The sequence below is a fragment of the Hypanus sabinus genome, chromosome 16 (genome assembly GCF_030144855.1).
Source record: "Hypanus sabinus isolate sHypSab1 chromosome 16, sHypSab1.hap1, whole genome shotgun sequence".
NCBI classification, from domain to species: domain Eukaryota; kingdom Metazoa; phylum Chordata; class Chondrichthyes; order Myliobatiformes; family Dasyatidae; genus Hypanus; species Hypanus sabinus.
Window position 1 is genome coordinate 19,032,199 of NC_082721.1, and position 25,618 is coordinate 19,057,816.

The 25,618-nt window shown below is 43.9% G+C and overlaps 1 protein-coding gene across 1 annotated transcript in view; it reads right to left on the reverse strand.

Moving 5' to 3' along the window:
* LOC132406050 (calcium/calmodulin-dependent protein kinase type IV-like) overlaps positions 1 to 25,618 on the reverse strand; it is a 139,443-nt gene that overhangs the window by 36,767 nt on the left and 77,058 nt on the right. Inside the window, exons 6-7 of the mRNA XM_059991229.1 lie at positions 11,893 to 11,983; positions 4,989 to 5,063 (exon numbers count right to left, since the gene is read on the reverse strand). Of these exons, the coding sequence (XP_059847212.1) occupies positions 4,989 to 5,063; positions 11,893 to 11,983 (166 nt within the window). The remainder of the gene's footprint in view (positions 1 to 4,988; positions 5,064 to 11,892; positions 11,984 to 25,618) is intronic.

Consider the following 25,618-nt stretch of genomic DNA (forward strand, 5'->3'; position numbering starts at 1 on the left):
ATCAAGTTTGAAATGAAGACGGAGAGACTGGAGAAAGCGATCTGGAACCAGTCGGAAGACTTACAAGTTGGAGAGAATGAAGAAAGTTGTCTGACTGAGGGTAATAGCAAACTGAGAACCCGGTGAGGGGAGTTTGCGGAGGTGAAGAAATTACAGACGAATCTCAGCAGAGAGAAGCGGAAGCTTGAAGGGAACCTGAAGATGACCATCGACAGTTCAAATGAAGTGCAAAACCTGAAAGTTGATCTGGAAGAAGTCATGAGGAAGAAAAAGCTGGAGAGAAGTGCAGTGAATACTGAACAGGAGGCTGAAGAGACTGCGGGAGCAGTGCAGGCCACGTGTTTCCGTTTGGAGAAGTTCAAACAGCAGCTACCGATCACAGGAATGAGGAAGAATACAGATTCGATGGATGATGTGCTGGATGTGTGGTACATGCTGCCTTTTGCTGACTTTCCCTCGATTGAGGAAGAGACCTTTGGCCCTTCTCCCATTGAGTCAGGTGTAGTGGGGAGGGTTAGCTGTGTGCAGTGTGGGGCATGAGTGAGAGGTTGAGAGAGGAGTTCGTAGTGGGCCCAAGGTATCCCCAGTTGTGTCCGAGCCTGAAGGGTTTAGGTGAGGGGGTACGGAGGCCTCAGAAGGGTTAGGGAACTCCCAGATAGTTGGCCTAAGTAGCGCCTGAGGAACAGGGCGTGAGGGTTACTGTGTGGGGAGATGTCACTGTTAGTGCTTGGGTTATGGTGTGTTGGCAGGAAAGGTGGCGAGTTATTTAGTAGTCATGAGGACATGACTTTTATTTGGTGGAGGGAGAGTGTAAAGAGGGTTTCTTCTTTTTTGTTAACTAGCAGGAATGCTAATTTACTGATAACGAGAATGGTATTCCTTTGTAAACCAAATGGGGATTAATGTTCTTTCTTCTGAGTCTGTAAGCTTTTGTTGACGGGCTTTTGGGCAGATCGGCGCGAGGGGGTCGAGAGAGATGACGCAATGCTCTAAGCTGGGCGAGGATCGGACCCCAAAGGGGGGTCCGAGGCCGGGAGATTCTCCGAGGAGGGGGAGGGGGATGAAGCTAGATGTGCTTGGTTGACCACTCGGAGGGTCCTGAGCTGTTTGGAGAGTCCGAGGAGTTCGGAGGGTCCTGAGCTGCGAGTCGAGGAGTTCGGAGGGGATCAAATGGTGGCCAGAAGACTTCAGAAATTGAGCTCCAACGGCTGTGCACGAAGTGGTTTGGACTTTGATAAGTTTGGCGCCTTTTCTTTAATTTTCTCTTCATATATACTGTATCGTTATTAATCACTTAGTTATAGTAACCCTTATAAATTGTACTCATTTAATCGCATATGGTGTACTGTCTGTTTTTGGGTGAGGCGGGGACATCACACAGCATCCACACCAGCTGATTACCCAGTTTGGCGGGGCCGAAGGCTGCTCCCCCTAGACGAAATGAGCTGAGCGAGCCTGAGGCGACCCAGGGGGTTACACTACCCTATCTACCTGTGAGGCAACTTTCAGGGATCTGTGGACAATGCTTGTGTGCTGAACCCAACACATCCTCACACTGTGTTGACCTTTGGCACAAATGAGCATTTCACCGTATTAGTGCACAAGTGAAAAATAAAACTAAATTATTTTCCTTTTTTTAAATCAGTCTACCTCCTGCTCATAATAAAGTGGCCGTTGAGCGTACGTTCATGGTGTTCTGCTGCCACAGTCCATCCAGTTTGAGGCTCAATGTGCTGTGCTCTCAGAGATGCTCTTCTGCACACCACCGTTGTGGTTATTTGTTGCCTACCTGTCAGCATGATGCAGCCTGGCCATTCCCCTCTGAGCTCTCTCATTAACAAGGCACTTTCTCCCACAGAACTGCCATTCACCGGATGATTGTTGCTTTTCGCACCATTCTGCATGAACTCTAGAGACTGCTGTGTGTGAAAATCCCAGGAGTTCTCAGATGTTCAAACCACCGTGTCTGGTACAAACAATCATTCCACGGTCAAAATCACTTAGATCACACTTCTCCCCCATTCTGACAAACAACTGAACCTCTTGACCACGTCTGCATGCTTTTAAGCATTGAGTTGCTGCCACAAGGTTGGGTGATTTGATATTTACATTATCAAGCAGGCATATAGTTGTACCTAATAAAGTGGCTACTGAGTGCACGTTTTCATTTACTTTGATTTCAAAGTGTACTGTGTGGTTATCTCTCAAATTGTTCCTTTGGTGGTTGTGTATGAAGGGGATGGAAATGGTGAGAGGACTATGGTGGCCAGAATAGGTGAGAACTACGAGCTATTGAGATGATATAAAAGGAAGTGGAGTTTTGATAAGGGATTAATCAATTTGAAGTCATTGTAATTGTTATTGGAAGACACTTAGAATGAGAGACTACAGAATGTTGCTGAACAGAAGGATTTAGCCATTTTTTTGGGGATAGAAAATTATTGCATCCTTTGAATCTTTTTAAGATTCAGTAAAAATTGCCTAATTTTGCCAAACACTAATAAGAACAATATAAATGTACCGAACATAAAATAAAACTGAAAAATTCAAGCCTTCTTTATAAATGTCACATTTCTTCTGAAATGAACAGCGCAGATTAAATTCATCCCCACCTGCTAGCTTCAGAATCTTGATATGAACGCAAGCAGAGAGAGCTACAGACACTGTGAAAACTCAACTTTGCTTAGGGCTGTCTGATTCCATCTTGGTTATAATATTTTCTCTGTTACAATGACTGTTAACTGTGACAGGAAAAAAGATTAGAGCGAAGGCTGCAAATCTGACACTTCCCACGATAAAAAAACAGGCCGCTTAACACAGCTCCATCTGTGATTGTCTCACACCTCTTGCAACCACCTAATATGATACATATGATAAAGCCAACCACTCCATTTTGGATTTTACTTCAATTCTTAAAAGATTAAAAAAAATATCTGAAGCTGAAAGAATCCTCTGTATTAATGTATTTATCTGTATTAATATATTTAATGCATTTTTATTTTAGTTAACAGAACTAAAACAGATAAAAGGCAATGAAATGTTGTAGCAAATAGAAAACCTGAAGGGTGGGCTTTTCCTGTGAAGGACTGGGCTATATCTACCACCTTTAGTTGGCTTTTCCATTCTAGGTACGGAAGCACCAAGGCCCAAGAACAGAAAAGCCTGCAAAAAATCAAAGGATACAGCCCATGTTTTTCCTTGTATTTGCACAGATTGTTTTCTTTTGCACACTGGTTGTCAGTCTTTGTCTGTTTTTTTTTTCACTGATCCTATAGTATTTCTTTGTTCTGCTGTGAATGCCTGCAAGAAAATGAACGTCAAGGTAGAGTATGGTGACATATATGTTGTTTGATAATAAATTTACTTTGAACTTTGGGTGTGCTTTGAGAGAGAAGAAGAATAGACTCCTGGTAAGTATTTGTGGTAGCATAATCTTGGAGAAAACATTTAATATCAGCAGTTAACACCAGCAATGGTGCAACGGTAGTGTAGTGGTTAGTGCAATGCTAACATAGCTCAGGGTTGTCCAGACTTTAGAGTTCTATATATTTTGACACTGTGTCACAAAGAAAATTTTGGAGCATAGAACAAGAGGTGGTCAAAGAGGTAGGCTTTGTGGTGGATCTTAAAGAGGGAGAGGACAGGAGAGATTTGGAACAAGTGAAAATCTGCAGGTGCTGGAAATCTGGGCGACACGCACAAAATGCTGGAGGAACCCAGCAGGCCAGGCAGCATCTACGGAGAGATTTCTGGATGAGTTTAGGACTATGGCAACTGAAGACCCTGCTGCCTGTGGAGGGGGTGATTAAATTCAGGGAAGAATGAGAGTTCTGAATGGGAGGAAAATCAAAGTTTGAGGCCTGGGAGAAGGGAGGAGACCATGAAGAAATCTGAAAAGAGGAATCTGGTGTAAGTTAAAATTTGGTTAGCAGATTGGTGGATAAACTCAAACTTATGGGGAGTGGAACAAGGGAGGACACCTAGAAACATTTCCATTGGTTGCATCTAGAGGTAACCTTGAGAATTAGCAGTAGGTAAGCAGAGCAGGAATGATATTTGGCTGGATGGCAGAAGATGGTCCAAATCCTGACAATGAGGCGAAACCGTATCTGTATGGAACTCAACCCTGGTTTTGGACAATGCAGGTGAAGACCACCCTGTAGATGAGAGATACAAAGTCAGGATGAGCTCCATCGATTTGTCAGCTGGACTCCAAATGTAGCATGAGAGAGCAGGAAGAGAGGTCACTGCCGGTCATTCGTTGGACACTTTTATTCATTTGGATGATGGAAAAATCATTTCACTTCTCTTACCCTTGGGAGAATACCACTGGGAAAATGTAACCTGCTCATAAGAATTATATAAAAGATGCTGACCCATTTTACACTTCACTCTGATTGAGATGTATTTGATCTGTAAAGAGAAATGAAGGGACAGAAGATTTAAGTTGATCTTGGAGTAAGTTAAAGGATCAGCACAATATGGAGGGCCTGTGCTGTACTGTACCTTTCTATGTTCTAATAAATTGGAGTGAAATTAGAGGAAGTTAATTCCTCATAAAAATATGAAAGCACCTCTTCTTTCCCTTTTTTCTATGGCACCCTTCCCCGGATCCCCTCCTCCTTCCCTTTCTCCAAAGATCCATTCTCCTCTCCTATCAGATTTTGTCTTCATCCTTTCCTACCCACCTGGATTCACTTATCATCTACATATCCTCCTTCCTCTCCCCCCACCTTTTTTTATTCTGCATCTTCCCCCTTCCTCTCCTGAAGAAGGGTCTCGGCCCGAAACGTTGACCATTTGTACATTTCCACGGATGCTGCCTGGCTTCCTGAGTTCCTACAGCATTTTGCATGTGATGCTCTGGATTTCCAGCATCTGCAGACTTTCTCATGCTTATAACTTATAATGGATTGTGCTCCTTCAGTAAGTTTGCATCCAAAGATCATGACATTTTAAAATATCGAAAGAAACCCTGTGCCACTCACCACAATAACCTGGAGTCCCACATACTGTCTTCATGGCAACTTGTTCATTCACAATTTTGGACAGACCAAAGTCAGCTAAAAGCAAGAAGAAAGATAATGTAAATTACAGTGAAGTGAGAGTCAATCATCACAGAAACCACCTCTGTGGCCACCATGTCCTTGCTCACCATTAAGTGCACATCTCTACCGACCTATTTATCAGCATTTAATCTGTAGATGCCTTGATGGTTCAAATGCTTCTTCAGTCTCTTAAATGTGAGAGACTCTGCTTCAACCACAAATGCATTCCAATCACCCATTGGGTAAAAAGTATTAATCCTCAAGTCCTGAATTCCATGTGATCGAACATATTGGACCAGTCTTCCATGTGAAATCTTGCCAAGGCTTCACCGAAACACATGTGGACTACATCAACCATGCTGCCCTCATGAATACACTTGGATAACCCTTCAAAAAGGATCTCCCCAAGCAGTACCCCTCGTGCTAGACTAAATTAATCCCTGGCTCTCCGAGTGAGATTACTTCGTCCCTCAACATTATTTCTAATGACTTCACTTTTACTGATGCTGCATTCACAAGCCTCATTTGACTCTCCTGCCCTTCTTGAATAAATATTCCACTGTGGAGCAGGGTCTAGATGCCCTTGCAGTTTGGACAACACCAAAGTAGAATCTTTCACTGGGGAATCTTACCCATTTACAGAGGAGGAGGAGGATGTGAATCAGCCCATTGTGTTGATACAAGCCAAATGGACAATCCCTCTTCTCAGTTCTCAGTTCACAATCCCACAGGCCTTCAGGTACTTTTGAAATACGTCAAAAGCTTTTGCCTCTACTGCTATTCGGGTTGTTAATTACAAATCTCCACCACTTGTTGAGCAAAATAAATTTTTTCCTCAAGTCCATTTATTTTGCTTAAACCTGTGCAGCCTAGTTATTGACCTCTCTGTTAAAGATTGTTAGCAATACAATTTCAATCAAACAAATAAATGCTGACTTCTAGAAGATTAGTATCAAACCCATTTTAATTACAAGACCTATCATGAGGGGCTGGGGTCTATCTCACACTCAGGGTGTCCTGGATCCCAAAATAAGCAGTGGAAAGTTCCTTCCTTTATACAGTACAGAATTAAGATGTTCATAATTTTAGTTTTAACCGAACACTAACCACACAGAAAAATAGGAGCAAATAGGTACATCTGTAGCATGAGGTATTTTTAATCATAGAACAGACAGTAACTAAATCATATGAATGCATGTTCCTCTTTTCTGCACTTAGAACTGCATCCTGAAGACATCCTAAAGACCATCTGCTATAAGTCTAAGCTTAGGACATTGGGTTGTTGGGTTACAAAGTTCAAATAGTAAAATGCAAGTTAGCTACCTAGTTCATTAACCCTTTTGCAGACCCTTTGACCAGCTGGTCTGGATGACCATGTGCAACATTTTAGCAACACCAGAAGAATAAAGAAGTTTTATATTTTCATAACTTTAAGGGTCATAATGGAGAAATACTGGCAACTCTGGTGCTATCAGGTAAATATTCTTCCATGATTTAAAAATTTATTCTTCCACGAAGATGTTCATCTCAATCACTCATGATTTTATACACTTCAGTCTTGGCTAATCCAAAGAAAACAACCTTATTTTAGCGGTCCCTCACAGCAACAACAATTCTTCAGACCAAGCAATGTACAATATTCGTAGAGTATGTACACAACGCTGGAAGAACTCAGCAGGTCAGGCAGCATCTGTGAGAAAAGAGTAGCCAACGTTTCGGGCCAAGACCCTTCATCAGGAAATATTCGTACCTCTCTTCTGCACTAAGACATGGCACTGGGCGATTGAGAGGGTGAAGATCTTGATGAACGGTCTTGGCCCGAAACATTAACTATTTATTTCTCTGCATAGATGCTGTGTGACCTACTGAGGTCCTCCAGCATCTTGTGTGTGTTGGTCTTTAAAAAAGTGATTCAGTTAGTTCCAGCTCTTGGCTCTTCATCGTGGTATAGTCATTGAACCATGAACCACAGTGCTGTATCTTAATTCTCAAACGTAACTTACAGTGAAATCACTTTAGAAGTTATTGCCACACAATTTACTATACGTTCCCAACAGTTCATTGATTAGAATCACATAGAGCACAGAAAGGAGGCCATTTGATCCATCAAGGGCTTTTGTCACAGTCTGTGCGAAGGAAACTTGAGTGCTGGTATCTCACTTATGGTGTAGAAGGCATTCCTGGGAAAGGGGGCTACAAAGGGTCATGGCATTAAGTAAATTACTGTTAGCGCTGTTGTTTTAGCAACTCTTTGAGATCTTCTGTCCTTTCCTTGTTGCTTGCTGCTTTGCCAGGATCTGTTGCCATTCCCTGTTCTCTGCTGTTGCTCCCATAGTAACGAAAACTGTCCCAGCTGCTGTGCTCCATGCCCACTAAAATGATGGCCTGGTACCGAGGCTTTGGGCCTACTCCGGGCTGCTCCAGGATTTGGATCTAAGGATCAGTTTGGTTTGGAATGTTGATGCTCGCTTCTGTTTGTATGATTTGTGTATTTTTCCCTTTCTCTGTGCACCGGGCATTGGCCTTTATTTTATTTTTTAAATCGGGTTATTTTTGGTTTCTTGCTTTGTGGCTGCCTGTAAGCAAACAAGGATGAAGGCCTCAGCAGCTCTTGCTACCCCCCCCCCCCCCCCCCCCAGCGGTGGCTGGCTGGTGTGGAGATTGCCAGCCACTGCTGCCAGTCGGGGGAGGGTTGCAGGAGCTGCTCCATGTCTTGTGTGACTGCCCAGACCCTATACCTCCTCTGGAGACTCAAGTAGCTAGTGCTGCTATAGAGTTCCAACCCAGTCATTCCTTTCCTACTCCCAGAAGCTGCTCAACCACCAGTGTTCTCTCAGCAGATACACAGGCTGGTACTTGGATCGGAAAGGTTTGGAGCAGGGGTTCATGGCATAAGCATGGTCGGGAACCCCTAGATTAGATGGATGTGAGCCAAACACAGCCAAAAAGAATTAGCTTAGATGGGCTTGACATTCTCTTTCATAAGTTCCCATTGCACATTGATCAAGAAATCTTAGAGTTGTTCAGTCTAGCAAAAGGATGGTGAGACAGCAGCTTCCATCACATGTAAGAGATGGTGACGAGAGAGAATGGAGGATCTAGGTGGTCTGTCAATGCCTAGAGTGACCTTTTCTTCTTTCTGTACTCTGTAATTCCAATCAATGGACTGTTGGGAACATATAATAAACTGTGCGGCAAAATTATTTCACTAAGTTAGGCTTGGGAACTCATGAGGTTCATGGTTCAGTGAATACAGCTTGATGAAGATCCAAGAGCTGGGACTAACTGGAGCTCTTTTTTTTAAAAAAGCCTAACACACACAAAATGCAGTGGCTCCCATTCACCGTGTTAGCCTGGCGGACAGGCCCGAGCTGGCATCGCACGCTGAGTGGTTTCAGCGCTTGCTCCTGCTCGCCCAGTGCCGGCTGTCACATCTCCGTACCCACCTCTGGGCAATTCCTAGCCGTGGAGGTGCCGGTGGTAGGGAGGGGATTTTGTACTAAACTCGGGTTTCCAACACAGCAGCAGGGAGGGCGAGGGTCTCACGCAGCTCACAAATGGCAGTTCAAGGCTCAAGCAGATATAAAGCAAGATGATGGAAATACTCAGCAGGTCAGGTCAAGACATACATCTCCACTTGCTGTAGAGACTGTGAGCAAGGGTCTCCCTCCTCCCACTCTGTCCCTATTCTAATCAATTTTTACAGGAGCACCATCGAGAGTGTCATGACTAGCTGCATCACCATCTGGTACAGGACTTCCAAGGCATTTGATCACAAGGCTCTACAAAGGATTGCGAGGGCTGTTGGAAAGATTATTGGGGTCTCTCTTCCACCTCAGCATTGTCAAGGATCTCTACCGTCCGTCCCTCAATCTCTCTGATCCTCCACCATCAGGCAGGAGGCCCATAGCATTAGGACTGGGCCTGTTATGATGGGAAACAGCTTCTTTTCCCAGGCTGTGAGACTACTGAACTCCCTCCCACCACCCATGTCTTATCACTTATACAACGCCAGTGGAGTTATACTATTTGCCTTTTAAATGGTGTTGTAAATGCATCTTATGCTAAAGGTGAATTTTCTGGAATTATGTGCAAACTTATTTGTGGTAATATTATTTTATGCGTTGTTTGTGAGGAGTGTGCACCTTGGCCTGGAGGAACATTGTTTCCTTCGGTGGTATACATGTTCATGGTTGAATGACGATAAACTTGTACAAAGTGCCTCTGACCTGAAACACTGGCTCTGTTTCTCTTCCTACGGATGCAGCCTGACATTCTGAGTATTTCCACCATTTTCTGGTATCTGCAGTTCTTTCAATTTAACCCGGCAGGTTTTTGTTTTTGAAAAAGTAGAGGGTGGGGATTGTGGCCTGTACCTGTGAGGCATTCAGACTAGCAGACTAAGGGTGCTGTAGCTTGCATCTCCAAGTTTGCGGATGACATGTAGCTGGGCAGTAGTGTTAGCTGTGAGGAGGATGCTAAAAGGATGCAGGGTGACTTGGATAGGTTAGGTGAGTGGGCAAATTCATGGCAGATGCAATTTAATGTGGATAAATGTGAGGTTATCCACTTTGGTTGCAAGAACAGGAAAACAGATTATTATCTGAACGGTGGCCGATTAGGAAAAGGGGAGATGCAACGAGACCTGTGTGTCATTGTACACCAGTCATTGAAGGTGGGCATGCAGGTACAGCAGGTGGTGAAAAAGGCAAATGGTATGTTGGCATTCATAGCAAAAGGGTTTGAATACAGGAGCAGGGAGGTTCTTCTGCAGTTGTACAAGGCCTTGGTGAGACCGCACCTAGAATATTGTGTGCAGTTTTGGTCCCCTAATCTGAGGAAAGACATTCTTGCCATAGAGGGAGTACAGAGAAGGTTCCTGGGATGGCAGGACTCTCATATGAAGAAAGACTGGATCGGCTAGGCTTATATTCACTGGAATTTAGAAGATTGAGGGGGGATCTTATTGAAACGTGTAAAATTCTAAAGGGATTGGACAGGCTAGATGCAGGAAGATTGTTTCCGATGTTGGGGAAGTCCAGAACGAGGGGTCACAATTTAAGGATAAAGGGGAAGCCTTTTAGGACTGAGATGAGGAAAAACTTCTTCACACAGAGAGTGGTGAATCTGTGGAATTCTCTGCCACAGGAAACAGTTGAGGCCGGTTCATTGGCTATACTTAAGAGAAAGTTAGATATGGCCCTTGTGGCTAAAGGGATCGGGGGTATGGAGAGAAAGCAGTTTCTGAGTTGGATGATAAGCCATGATCATACTGAATGGCGGTGCAGGCTCGAAGGGCTGAATGGCCTACTCCTGCACCTATTTTCTATGTTTCTATTTTTCTATGAGATTATTGACAGGATAATTATAGATTAAATAAAATGGGAGCCAGTCTTAAGGTAATGAAACCTGTACACAATTTAAATTAGAACATATATAAAAAATTACAGCATAGTACAGGCCCCCGGCCCACAATGTTGTGCCAACCTTTTAATCTACTCTAAGATCAATCTAACCCTTCCCTCCTCCATAGCATTCAATTTTATATCATTCATTTTTCTATCTAATGTCCCTAATATATTTTCCTTATCACCACCCTTGGCAGGATGTTCCACACACCCACCACTTCCTGTGTAAAAAGCTTACCTCTGATATCTCCCCTATGTTTATCTCCAATCACATTAAAATTATGCCCCCTCTTTTTAGCCATTTCCACCTTGGGGGAAAAAGTCTCTGGCTATCCCTTTGATCCATGCACCTCCATCAAGGCAACTTTGTATTTGAATGAGGAAAGTCTGAGGTGGATGCAGACTGTGGGTAGCGAGTCTCGATCTTCCATTTGGCTTAGTGCTGTCGGTCCAAGATCAGACCTCATGCTGCGTCTGCAACCAAAATATTATCCTCCCTTTTCCCTTTGCGAGCTGTGCATTTCCTATGGCTTGAATCTCAATAAAATGGCAGTGTTCTAAAGAAAATCTTCAATGACGAGACAGAGAAGCTGACTTTCATTATGAGAGTATCCTTTCGGGAAACAAACTTCCTGTTGTAAGGTATTTTCATGGTTTTTATGATTTATGGCTGCAGAAACTCAGAGTATTATATTAACACATCAAAAAACATGAGACAGGTTTTCCCTACTGATTAAGCTGGTAAAGGCATTCAGCCACTACAGCATAAAGAAGCCAGCCAACGTTGTTATGAGTTTATGCTAATGTAGCAGATCCAGCATTCTGTTTCACCCCTATGCTCTTGGACTGGGAGATCAGACCTGATTGCTGGCTGATTACTCCTGGTAGAAAGAGTATTTCTTGAAATTGCATTCCAGTTAGATATTAATGAAACAAAGAACAACTGAAATATATAGCTGGTCAGGCAACATCTGCAGGGAGGGAAACATTTACCTTTTGAATTTTCATCAGGGAATGAACTACCGTGAACTTTTGTTGGTGTGCAACTTGAAATGTCCTTTCTGCAATACTTTGAAATATTGACAGCAAAAAGGGTGAAGTGAGAGGCAAATTGCTTACATGGACAGTGGCGAGTGTGTGGAATGCACTGCGGGGGGGGGGGGTGATAATGGAGTAGTGGAAGCAAATACAACAGAGGCATTTACCATGACATGCAGAGAATGGAAGGATATAGGCCTTGTGCAGACTGATTCAATTAGGCATTTAATCACCAGTCCAACTAGTTCAGCGGAACATCATGCATCGACAGGCCAGTTCATGTGCTGTATTGTTCTATGTTCAAAGGAGGAATTATGTCCCTGTATTGTGAAGTAACGATGAGTTCACCTTAACTTTGAAGTTAAGTGCATCTTAAATTAGCTTAAAATGAGACTCACCAATTTTCAATGGTGCAGCTGAAGAGAGGTCTGCATACAGTAAGTTTTCAGGTTTAAGGTCTCGATGGACCACCCCATTTTCATGTAAATACTGAAAGGGTTTTGAGAAATACAGCAAATTAGTATTTCACATTAACAAATAAAGAACAACCTAATTTTGCATTACAAACGAAGAAAGGCCTAGATTTACGCGGCAGCCTTCAGGGCACTCGGTGACACTCAGCAATCGGTGAAGTAGATGTTGCCGTGCGGCAGTATGGGAAATAAGACTGTCTACTTGCTGTCCGCAAGCTGCCACAGACAGCACGTGACATTAATTGTATGGGACTCATGGGAAATCTCCACAAGCAAGCTCACCCTCACTTGGGAAACAAACATTTTTGATCAAAAGACAGTCTTCTGGAGAAATTCACCAGGCCAGGCAGCATCTGTGGAGGGAAATGGGCAGGTAATGTTTCATAAAACATAGAACACTACTGCACAGTACAAGCCTTTCAGCCCAGGATTCTGTGCTGACCTTTTAACCTACTCTAAGATCAATATAAACCTTCCCTCCTACAGAATATAGCCCTCCTTTGCTCTCTCATCCATGCACCAATCTAAGAGATTCTTAAATACCCTGAATGTATCTGCCTCTACCATCACCCCTGGCAGGACGATCTACATACCCACCACTCTCTGAGTAAAGAATTTACCTCTGATATCCACCCCTATACTTACCTCCAATAACCTTAAAATTATGCCCCTGGTACAGTCATTTTCACCCTGGGATAAAGGTCCCTAGCTATCCACTTGATCTATGCTGCTTATCACTTTGAACATTTCTATCAAGTCACCTCTCGTCCTCCTACCCTCCAAAGAGAAAAGCTCAACCTATCCTATAAAGTGGGTGGAAATACTGTTCTACCAAATATTTTTCCATCCTCTAGCTTGCCGTTCACCTTGGGCAAGGTATAATACCTGCTTTGCCCCCCAGTCAGGGTCACGTGAAGTCATGGGAGCAGGTGGTGGGTGGTCGTATGAGCAGCTGATGCACATCACAAGTCCTGGTTATGTGACCACTGACACCAGGCAGACAATCTCAGAAGAGTATTGACAGTGGCTGAGGTCACCCATCCTGTACAGACACTGCCAGAAGAAGGCAATGGTAAACTACTTCTGTAGAAAAATTTGCCAAGAGCAATCATGGTCATGGAAAGACAATGATCGTGGCCCACGTAGTACGACATGACACATAATGAACGAACAAATCCTAATACGATGTGCTCCCTAGTCCAGGCAGCATCCTGATAATATCTCCTCTGCTCCCTTTCTAAAGCGCCCACATCCCACATAATCAGACCTTTCATCTGGATTCCAGGGTGTACCATGCCCCTAACTTTGTGCTCTTTGGCAATGGTGCAAGACTAAGCATGAAGTAGATCTACACACTCTGATCCCAATCTCAATCTGTTGCATAAAATCTTCAAGGAGCATATTAATGATGAAGCATTAAGTAATGTCTTTCATCAGGAGTTAGGCAATGTGCTCCTGCTCATGTGAGGCTCCTTAAATAATTTCCCTGGAAGTGGGAAATGAAAGAGAACCGGAAGTGATCCCGAGAGTCATGGAGTCATACAGGCCTTTCGGCCCAGCTGGTTCCTGCTGAACAAGATGTCCATTCAGCTAGTCCCATTTGCCAGCATTTGCCCCATAATCTTTCAAACCATTCCAATCCATGTACCTGTCCAACTATCTTTTAGAAGTTGTTATCCTACCTGACTGAATCACTTCCACTGGCAGCTTCTACCACACACGTGTAAATAAAGTTAATCTCTCCCTCCTCACCTCAAACCTATGCCCACTAGTTCCTGATTCACTAATCCTGGGGAAGGAAACTGTGCACCGTTAGCCTATCCCCCAAAGTGATCCTAAAAATGGGAAAACATCTCAGTATCATTTCATTTTAAAAATTTGTGCAATATGTCTTCTCTTGCATATTGGTTGTTCATCAGCCAATATTTATGTGTAGTTTTCCATAAATTCTTTTGTATTAATTTACTGTATTTTCCTGTACACGCCTGCAAGAAAATGAAGCTGAAGGCAATACAAAAGCAGTACTCTGCAGAGATCTCAGGCCTAGCTAAAAAAAACAAATTTCATGACGTATGTGTGAGTGATGATAAATCTGATTCTGATATGGGGCTCTATTGTGGACTGAGAGAGGGAAGGGGGCAGGGAGAGGGGAATCATGTTGGGAAAAGGGGAAAGGGAGAGGGGAGGGAGGCAGGAAGCACCAACAACACATTCTGTAATGATCAATAAATCAATTGTTTGGAATCAAATGACCTTGCCTGGTGTCTGCACACATGCCACCCATTCCTCCACCCCCCCTCCACCCCTGGCACTCCTTCTCTACCTCCTATCCCACCCCCCTCCCGGGGCATGTCACTCTCGTCATTCTCAACATCCTTTGCTCCCACCAGCTTTACAAATTCACTCTCTGCTCCATGATGACAAATACAGTCCTGTGCAAAAGTCTTAGGCACCACAGATGTGTGTGTGTGTGTGTATCCAAGACTGTATATGGTAACAAATATGTACTTTGATAATAAATTTACTTCAACTTTGACTTTGAAACAGGTGAGGTGATTACTAGATTACTTTAGGGAAGAGAAATCTGTAGCTAGGAGTTCTACCTGTAGTATGTATTTTTTATCCGAACACTGACTGCAACCAAATGCACATGGAGCTTATAGTGAGATTATGTAACTGTTCTCGGTGCAATGATCTGTTTATGCATAGAAGACACAAACAGTTGTCATGCCAACTCCTGATTAATGTAATTATCCATATTCTACCCTTAAAATGCTCTTTGAAAAGTTTACGAAGCAAGTGTAGACCTTAATCAGAGTGTAAAGGATAGTTCCCACCTTAGAGAGCCATCACTCCAATGGAGACAATTTGAAACTCCTTACGCTCCTCGAGAAAGAACGAGGAGTTTCACCACCCACAAATAAGCAAATTAATCCTTTCTTTGCTCAGCCTTCTGCGGTCAATGCCTTCCAAATGGAAGCAATAGTACTCCCTCATTATGAGGATCGCCTCCGACTGACAGCCCATCCACAGGGGTAGAGGGTACATGTGCTGTACATTTCCCTGCGAAAGCACGGTGAAGGAACTGACCGCTGGCTCATTGATACCTATTGGATTCAATTGAGAATCAGTTCTGGTGCTGAGCCATTCAATTCTTTCCTATTCCACACTCACCCTCCTGTACTTTTCACTGACTTTCTACCACAGTCTTTCCACCTTCCCTTTCATACCCCTGTTTCCCATCATCCTTCCAAATTATTTTCCTTTTCACTTCCCTGTCTCTTTGTGATGAAAATTTACCGTGAACTGACTAGAAAGTTAGTTGCTGTTGTCCAGATCTCCTTTGGCCTCCACCACCTCCCTGTCCAAATTGCTGCTTTCTTCCCATTTGCTTCCAACCCATTCTCTCCCACGTCGCAGAGATCAGTTACCTCCAGCACATCTTGCTCCTACTCATATCTGCTCTTGCCTTTCCCATGTACAGGAGACTGATTAGTACAAAGATAAAACCCTCTGGCACAAGCCTCAGCAGCGACTGTGTCAAGTAACCCACACAAATCTTGTTGTTTTGCACTGAAAGCCTGCCAGAGAGAATGTGTATTTGTCAATATGACACTTAGCACAGCAGCATCTGTCGAGTTACATAAGTGCATGTAAGATGCGAGTTGGATCCAATTCCATCACAGTGGATGGCTTCTATAAAGTTGTGACTGCATGTCCAAAAATTTGCCATAGCAATTTAAAATGTCATAAACACCTTATTGCTGAAATACAAGAACTCAGCGCATCAAAATAAAGTCCTGAATTTCTCAAGATTCGCACTGCATGGAATCTGTGCTTGCATATTCCCCTTCTGCTTCTTGCACCTCTCCAATTAATAGTTGCTTAGCAACACCCTGCATTGTCCTGCAGACATCAGAAATGGGAAATGAATTGCCGTGTTCTATGCTGATACTTCACCTATTTAAAAAAAATAAGTGCAAGTGTCCGTTCTCATTCTACAAAGAAAGTGTCCCAGTTAGAAACAAAGAATCCTCAATAAAATACCCATTCAAAAACTTAATGTAGTGTGTTGACATATCATGCCAGCCCCCATTATTTTATATCATTTGCAAAAGACATTCTTGCTCATTCTTTCACAATACCTCACCCCCACCACTGTAACCTACACAGGAATAAATAAATCTCCATGTTATGTAATAATTTAAATGAATAATTCCATTCCTCAGCAACACAAACAAAATGCTGATGGACTCAGTCAGTCACGCAGCATCTATGGTGGGGGAATAAAAGGCCGGAGTTTTGGGCCAAGACCTTTTATTAGGGTCCCAGCCCAAAATAATGACTGTTTATTCCCCTCCATAGATGGTGCCAGACTTGCTGATTTCCTCCAGCATTTTGTGTTGCTCAGAACTCACAGCATCTGCAGAATCTCTTGTGTTTATGATAGCAATTTTTACCTCCAATGAAGTTAATGATCATTAATTCTCCAGCTTGCTTTCTGATGACCAATCTGCTACTCTGCAAATTTTCAGCATCCTTTCTCAGAAAACTAAATACAAAAAGGTTCAGCCCAGTAGAGGCCCTTCTGCCCACAATGTTCTACTGACCCTCTAACCACTTAAGATCGATCTAACCCTTCCCTCCCACATTTAAAAGTTAAAGTTCAAGTCTGTCCCAAGACTTACAGGCTCATCAGGCCGGTGCTTATGCTGGTTTCCGTGGTGTGAAGCGAGACTGCCAGATAGGATGCCAGTCTATTGCGAGGTTAACCCCCAGCATTTTGCCAGTACCTATTTTCAGCTGGGTAGACTGGAGCAATGTGTCTCCAGAGACACAACACACTATCTCGGCTGGGGCTCGAACTCATAACCTTCAGATTGCTAGCCCAACACCTTAACCACTTGCCCACGCGTCACACTTCACTCCCACATATCCCTCCGTTCTTCTTTCATTCACAAACATTAATTAAGATATACAAAGTAGCACCATAAAGATCACATGTTTTATGGCACTTCCATCTCCTATGGCCCAGACACATTGAAAGTTGTAAGGGAGCAACCTCACATGGGGCCGGTGTGTTGCTTTGGTGTTAACACCTTCCTGCACTGCATTTTCTCTGTAGCTGCAACCACTGTCCTCTTACAGCTTTTCCTTTGCACTATCTCAAAAAAGTATGCTTTGGAATGATCTGTATGGACGGTTGCCTCACAAAACTAAGCTTTTCACTTTATTTTGGTACATGTGGCAATAATAAACCAATACCATTATGCAAGAGTCTCCAGGAGCTGGTGATCATGAACATCAATGGCATAGAATCTGGATACATTGCATAGGCAAGTCAGGAGTGAATGCTCACTGCCCAGGTCAAGACCATCTAGTAACATAGAAAGCTACAGTTTGTTTGTTATCCAGAAACCCTGCAAACAGCTGGATCACATCGCACTCTTGAAAAGTTTGTAGAAGGTAGAATTGTGGTCTAAATGCTGCAAAGAAATTTTGGCCTTTATAAAATAAGGCTAGAAGAAATCAAAGATCAGGACTATCTTTGTCGACCTGTCAGGGACAAGCTTCTTGTCTAGTTTAAAGGCTTGTTGTTGATTCTTGAAAGGAACATCCCTGCCATAACAATTGAACATCTGCCACTAGTGGTGCCGAACAAGAGGTTGCTGTGTATCTCCTCAGGCAAGGCAGCTTACCCAGCTCATCATCAACAAATGCCATAAGACCCAGAACACGTGCTAACAAGGAACCAGCTGTATTTGCAGTCGTGCCTAATAATCCAGAGAGTGGAGTTCAAATCCTGCTGTGGCAGCTATATAATATAGAGAGTTTTGGAAAACAAATATTAGTAATGTTAATCACAAAACTACTGAATCATTGTGAAAATGCTTTAGGTTAAGGAAAAGAAATCTACCATCGTTACCTGGACTGGCCTATATGTGACTCCAGATTCACAACGTTATACTTCCTCTAAAATAGTCTCTCGAGCCAATCTGTCTGTTAGTCAAAATCAAGAGTATGTATACTTTATACAGCCTTGAGATACGTCTTCTTACAGGCAGCTATAAAACAAATGAACCAGCAGAACCCATTAAAACAAAAGAAGACCGTCAAACACCCAATGGACAGAGAGAAAAAAAGAAAAAATGTGCAAACAATAGAAGTAAGCTTTCAGAACTGAAGTTCACAAAAGTGAGTCCACACTGTGATAGTTGCAGGCCACAGCCACAGTTAGGTGCAGAGATGAGGGATAATTACGGGTGCATGATAAATACCAGCCCTGTCAGCAATGGGCACATCTCAAAATGACAACCATCCACCTTCAGTGTCCTCAAGTTCTCAGCGAATGGAGACGTAAACACAGCGGCATAATACTGCTGGCAATGGAAGCTGGAATGAAAGTCCCTTACCACAAACACCAAGTTCACACAGGAAAAGCCAAAGCACCTAAACATGACTTCTGCAGCAACAAACTGCAGATCTCAGAGTGAAGCTGGACTGCAAGCTAACTTTCCAAGCCTACTGGAAGAGAGTAGTTGTCAAGACTAAGGCTGTCATAAGATCATAAGATATAGGAGCAGAATTAGGCCACTTGAGTCTACTCTGTCATTCAATTGTAGCTAATGTATTATCCCTCTCAACCCTAATCTCCTGCTTTTTCCCTTAACCTCTAACATCCTTAGAATCAATAATCTATCAACCTCTGCTTTAAATGTACCAAATGACTTGTCCTCCACAGCCATTTTTGGCAATGAATTCCTCAGATTCATCATGCTCAGGCTAAAGAAACTCCTCCTCACCTCTATTCTTAAGGAATATTGTTCAGTTCTGAGGCTGTGCCTTCTGGTTTTGGACTTTCCCAGTTATGGAAACATCCAGCCATAATCTGTTCCACATAGTGATAGTACAAATAAGGAACATCGGTTTTTGGAGATCAGTTTGCCTTGATCTCACATACCATGGTGACTTTCAGAGGCAAGAGTTCAACATGCTGACTTGACTACTGCACATGGCGTGTCTTGAGCTATCAACCAAATATGATTTTCTAGACAATTGTTACTCCAGGCTGAAGGAGGCTCTGCCTGGCATATCACAAGATAGAGCTGCGCATGTTAAAAAGGAAGAACGTTATGTAATGGATGTACTTTAAAGGTCAGGAGCAATGGACAAGTATGATCTGAAGCTTCTGGTCGACTGTCACTATAATTCTCTGACTCTTTCCCTTTCTGACTTCCCTTCCTTGCCCTACTAGTGTTCTGATGGTTCCAACATAAGTTTGAGTAAACCACGTCTGCTTCCAACCAACTATCTAAAGCCTTTCAGATTACATATTAGCAGATAATGAAAATTTCCAACATTTCATGTTTTCACTTCAGATTTGCAATCACCTGGATTATTTTGGATGGATATTTTCTTTAAATATTGAAAGAACAGCAAGGGTTTTCATTTTTCTGATATAAACCATTGGTTTGCCCTCTTCTCACTGTTGCCATCAGGTAGGAGGTACAGAAGCCTGACGGCACACACTCAGCAATTCGGCACACTCTCAGCAATTCAGGAACAGCTTCTTCCCCTCTGCCATCTGATTCCTAAATGGACATTGAAATCATGATCACTGCCTCACTACTTTTTTATTTCTGTTTTTGCACTACATATTTAATTTAACTATTTAACATACATATATATTCTTATTGTAAATCACAGTTTTTCTCTACTATTATGTATTGCTTCATACTGCTGCTGCAAAGTTAACAAATTTCATGACATATGCTGGTGATATTAAACCTGATTCTGAGAACAAGTTTTAGCATTAAATATTCCCTTGTTGTATTATGCTAGAAGGTGATTGTATCTACATTACAAACATAAGAGATTCTTCAGATGCTGGAAATCCAGAGCAGCGCGCGCACACATACACACACACACACACACACACACACACACACACACACACACACACACACACACACACACACACACACACACACACACACACACACACACACACACACACATACGCACGCACGCACGCACGCAGCATCTATGGAGAGGAGTAAATAGTTGACATTTCAGACCAAAAAGGACCTTTCCAGTCCTGATGCCGGGTCTCAGCCTGAAACATCACTTGTTTATTCCTCTCTTAAGATGCTGCCTGACCTGCTGAGGTCCTCCAGCATTCTATTCGTGTCTACATCCCCTTTCCTTACAGTCATGTAAGTCCCTCTTTGCCATTTCTTCAGCTATTTATGTCAAATTTCTTTTATTCTAATTTTGTACTTAATTTTTCCCACAGAAGTAGCAAGAAGTCAACTCTATCCGCTTTAACTTTAACATCAGGATATGAAGTACAGTGGCATTTGCCTAAATATGCTTGGCAACCTGATTCAAATAAACTTTCCAAGGGTTCTTGGATATACTTGTTCTGTAAATAAGGTTCAGGTATTTTTCAAAAAACTAAATTGACTAGGAAGCAAATGTTATTGCATATTGAATGGAATTACTTGTGAAAATGCAAGACTGATGAAATCCAATGGCCATGAAATTCTAATGGACCATTTTGGGTGTGCTAGAGGGTCGTGGCAGGAGGGGTCGATGACAATTTTAGTTGCAATGGAAACATCAGTAATAGCTTGTGATCCTGGGAATGAAAGGGTTAATATATGAAGCATGTTTGATGGCTCTGTGCCAGGCACCTCCCAGTCTCCATCCAACTAACTGGAATCACTTGCTTTTGGTTCCCAACGCATCACCTGCAGCCTATTTAAACCCAGCTCTCATCCACAGCAGTTGTTCATTCATTGAATCAGCCAACCTCAATCAGTTCCTATTTGCCACCAGTTACCTTGTTGAGTTAAGCATCTGTTCTCTTTTGTTTTGTGGCCCCTCATGTCTTGCTATTTGCAGTTTATTATTAAAGCTATTGCTCACTGACATATCATTTCTGCCGCTTTGTTTGAGTCAAGCCTCCTCTAGCTTTCCTGACAGGATGAATGAATCTACAATTGGCCCAGCAGGGTATGCTCACTTAAGGGAAATTTTTTGTTGATATAAGCACATGATCCAGAAGCAGCATGAAACCATTGAGCATCTCCTCGCCATTCTCTTCTAGCTCTTCACCTCGATACAGGAACCCCGTGCCAGTCTATCTCTTCCCTCTGAGCCCTGGATTTTGGTGCCTGAACATTTCAGTGGATCCTGAGTGTGATACCATAACTTCCTGTCCCAGTGTGTTTTACATTTTGAGCTCCAGCCATGTTTGTATCTTATGGACTGGGCCAAGATTGTCTTCCTCACCTCTCTTTTACTGGTGAGTCTGACCTGGGCTGCCGCTAACTGGGACAACAAGACCACCATTTACAACAGGTATGAGGATTTTGCTGCTGAAATGCACTGGACTTTCAACCATCTGAGATGTGGAAGGAAGGCAGATACTTTGCCTGCATCAAGGCTTCACGCTCTGTGCTGGATTACACTGAGGAATTCACATTCCTCATGGCGGAGTGGGTTGGAATGCAGAAGTGCTGGTAGCCCACTACCATCATGGCCTCTCTCAGTGCTTGAAAGATTAGCTGTCGACCTGGGAGGTGCCCATCAACCTTACCTTCTGTGTTGGCAAATGTCTTATGGAACGACCCTCCGGGTCATCAGCCAGGCTCTCAGTTCTGTTCCCAGAACCATTTCAGGCTGCAGGGTCCTCATCATTAACACCCCCAGAACCCCTGCAGTTAGGGGGAGCTCCTTTTAAACACCCCCAGCCCCCCTTCCCAAGAGCTTCAACATCAGCGGAGAAACAACTTGCGCGCTAAACGTGGAGTAGTCCCAGCCATTGATCGACGTTCCCTTGAGGACTGGGATGGTCAGAGCATGCATATGGCTGGTGCACGTGAGCACCGGAGAGCACCGTGAGTTCATTCAGTTCCTCCTTATTTATTCACCCAACACTCCTCTCATCTCGGGTTACCCCGGCTCTCCATTCATGACCCTCACTTTGCCAGGTCATCTGTTTCACTGATTTGGGCACCCACCTTGCCTGCAACCTCAGCCGACTTCACCCCGCAAACCCTTGGAGACAGAGGGATCCCTCGAACTTGCCTAACTCCCACGGGGATATCATGACCTAGCCGTCCCCTTCAGTAAAAAGGAAGCCAGCCCCCTGCCACCGCACATACTGCACAACTTCACGATCAAACTCCTCCCGAGCACCACCACACCATGAGCTTGCCTGTTGTCCCTCTTCTCTCCTGAAACCCAAGCCAAGAATGACGATATTGCTGAAGTGCTACAGCATGGCTTATCTGACCATCCCAGTCTCCAGCTGGTGCAGGATTCTTCTTTGTCAAAAAGAGAGATGGGGTCTTCATCCCTGCAACAACTAGCTAGCCTCAACAAGGTCACCATTAATAATCACAACCCACTCCCTTTGATAGATAGCACATTCAGAACTCTCCACAGGGCCCAGATCTTCTCCAAACTGGATCGACAGTGCAGATACAACCTTATCCACATCCGCCTGGGAAATGAGTGGCAGACTGTATTCATAACACCCACTGGCCACTGAATACTTCATGATGTCTTTTGGACATTCCAACAATCTAGCTGTTTTCCAAACCTTCATCAACGAGCTCTTCTGAGACAAGCTACACAGCTATGTGTTCGGCTACCTCAAGGGTATCCTTATCTTGTTCAAAGACCCCCAAGACAATGTCCGTCACACCTATTCAGTCCTTTATCTCCTCAAAAAACAGCTGTACTGCAAGCTAGAAAAATGTCAGTTCCACACTCCAGTCATTTCTTTCAATGCATAACTATAGACCCAGAGAGAGTGCATGCCATTGTTGAATGGCTCTGACTGCATTCTCTCAAATAAATACAGGGCTTCTTGGCTTCTATGATTTCTACTGCCTGGTCATCAGGATCTACAGCCTTGGCAGTGTAGGAGCTCTTGTGACGTTAATACAGCTTGGGGTGGGTGGCGCTCCAGAGTTCGATTCTGGTGCCATTCCGTAAGGAGTCTCTGTATGTCCTCCCCGGGGAATGTGTGGGTTTTCTCTGGGTCCACTGGTTTCCTCCCATGGTCCAAAGATGTACAGGGTAGGTTACTGGATCATTGTAAAGTTTCCTGTGATTAGGTAAGGGTTAATCAGGTTTGTCGGGTGTTGCTGGGCAGTACGGCTCAAAGGGCTGGAAGGGCCTTTAACACCTTAGTAACCCCCGACAAGCCTGTGCTATATTGCCAAAATAAATTTTAAAAAATATGGCCAAATTGCTGCTCGCCTTGCCTCCCTCACCAAATCACCTACCTCATGGATAAACTGGAATGCTGCATTTTCGAAGAGCCCAAGAGATACTTTACAACCGCTCCCGTTCTCTACCATCCAAACTCCTCCAGACCATCTGAGGTAGAGGTGGACACATTTGGCATGGGTGCTGGGGCCATCCTCTCCCAGGGAGGACCGGATGGGAAGAGATACCCTTATGCCTTCTTCTCGTGCAAGGTCAACTCCCACAGCACCATTATGGAGTAGGAGACGGGGGGGGGGGGGCATCTAATGGACCTTGGAGGAATGGAGACATTGGCTGATGGGGAACACCCAGCTTTTCTTGACCTGGTATGACCACCAGAACGTCATATTCATTCAGTAAACCCACCAACTCAATCCACATCAGGCTTGCAGGTCCCTCTCCCTCAAACAATACGACTTCACCTTCTCCTAACAACCAGTATCCAAGGACACTAAGGCAGATGTCCTGTCATGACAGTTCGGCCCAGCTGAAGTGTAGATTGACCCTTAGCCCACCATACTATCATCCCAGATCTTCGCCCCAATTATCCGGGACCTTGAGAGCCATATCTGCCAGGCTCCACAGCCCAGGCCTGCTCTGAACGACACACCTGAAAGCCGCATGTACTGCCGATGGCCATGCTCTGAGGTGTTCCAGTGGGCCAACTCCTCACAGCTCTCCAGCCATCCAGATCCACAGTGGATCCTGGATTTTCTGTGTCGCCAGTGCTGATGGTCTGCCATGATCTCAGATGTTTGTTGCTGCCTGCCCTCAATGTGTCCAGTCCAATTCCACCAACCAGTGGTCTTCTGGGCTCCGACCGTTCCTTCTATGGTCACAATCTCACATCGCTGTGGATTTCATCATGGGTTTGCCACCTTCTGATGGGTTCGCAATGATCGTGACGGTGGTGAACTGTTTCTCCAAGGCAGCCCACTTCATTGCACTCCGCAGACTTCCATCAACTTTTGAGACAACAGACCTCATTCTCCAACATGCAGTTCTCCTCCACGACTTCCCTCAGGACACTCTGTTGGACCGAGGCTCACAATTTGTCTCCCACCTCTGGTGAGCCTTTTGCTCCCGTCTCCGCATTACAATGAGTTTGACTTCTGCCTATCACCTGCAGACCAATGTTCACTCTGAAAGAGCCAATTAGCAAGTGGAGAAGTTTCAATGTTGCTTTGCTGCCTCTAAATCTTTCACATGGAAAAAGATTCTCTCATCCTGGTTCATTAGTCCCTTAAAATCACCCATCACATCAATCCTGTAATTTACTGTCTCCATCTGGCACTGTTCCTCAGAGTCACACCTACCTTCCACATGTCCTGCCTCAAGTCCGCTGTTGATGGGCCACCCAACCCCCCTGTGCCTGCACCTCTGGAGCCGAGGATGGTGGAAGGTATCCAGTTTACGTGGTTCACAAGTTGATGGATTCACATCATCGTGGACGAGGTGTGTAAAACCTGGTCGACTGGGAAGGGTATGGCCCAGAGGAAAGACCTTGGGTGCCATCCAGTTTCATCTTGGATCCATCGCTCATCAACAAGTTCCACTGGATCTATCTGGATTTCCCTGGACTATTGGGTGCCAGCTGTGGTGGGATGAGGGCCGACTTACACAGCAAACAGGAATCATTTGCCACTTTTGTCCACGTCATCACCTGCAGCCTATTTAAACCCAGCTCTCATCCACAATCCTTGTTCACACAGACAACCCAGCCAACATCAACCAGATGCTACCAGCCTCCAGTTACCTTGTTGTGTTAAATATCTGTTCTCCCTTGTTTTGTGGTACCTTGTGGCTTGCTATTTTGCTGCTTATTATTAAAGGTATCACTCACTGCTAAATCATCTCCACTACTCTGCGTTTGGGTCAAGACATTCAGGGCCTGTACTTGTTGGAATTCAGAAGAATGGTGGGGGGGGGAGGTGATCTCATTGAAACCTATCAAATATTGAAATGCCAAGATGGAATGGATGTGCAGTGAATATTTCTTATGTAGGGGAGTCTTAGAATGGAGGTCACAACCTCAGAATATAAGGATGTCCATTTAGAACAGAGAAAAGGAGGAATCTGTTTAGCCAGAGCATAGTAAATATGTGAAATTGATGGCCTCAGACAGCTGTGGAGGCCAGGTCATTTAGTATATCCATTTAAAGCAGAGAGGTTCTTGTTTAGAAAGGGCATTAACGGTCATAAGAAGGAAAGAGAATGGGGTTGAAAGGTTTAATGGTGGAGCAGATTTGATGGGCTGAATGTCCTAATTCTACTCTTTTGTCTAATCGTCTTATGGTCTTATGGCATGATGTTTGGAGTAGTGGGTCTCCACTGCATGGCTGAACTGAGTTATTTATGGAAGTAA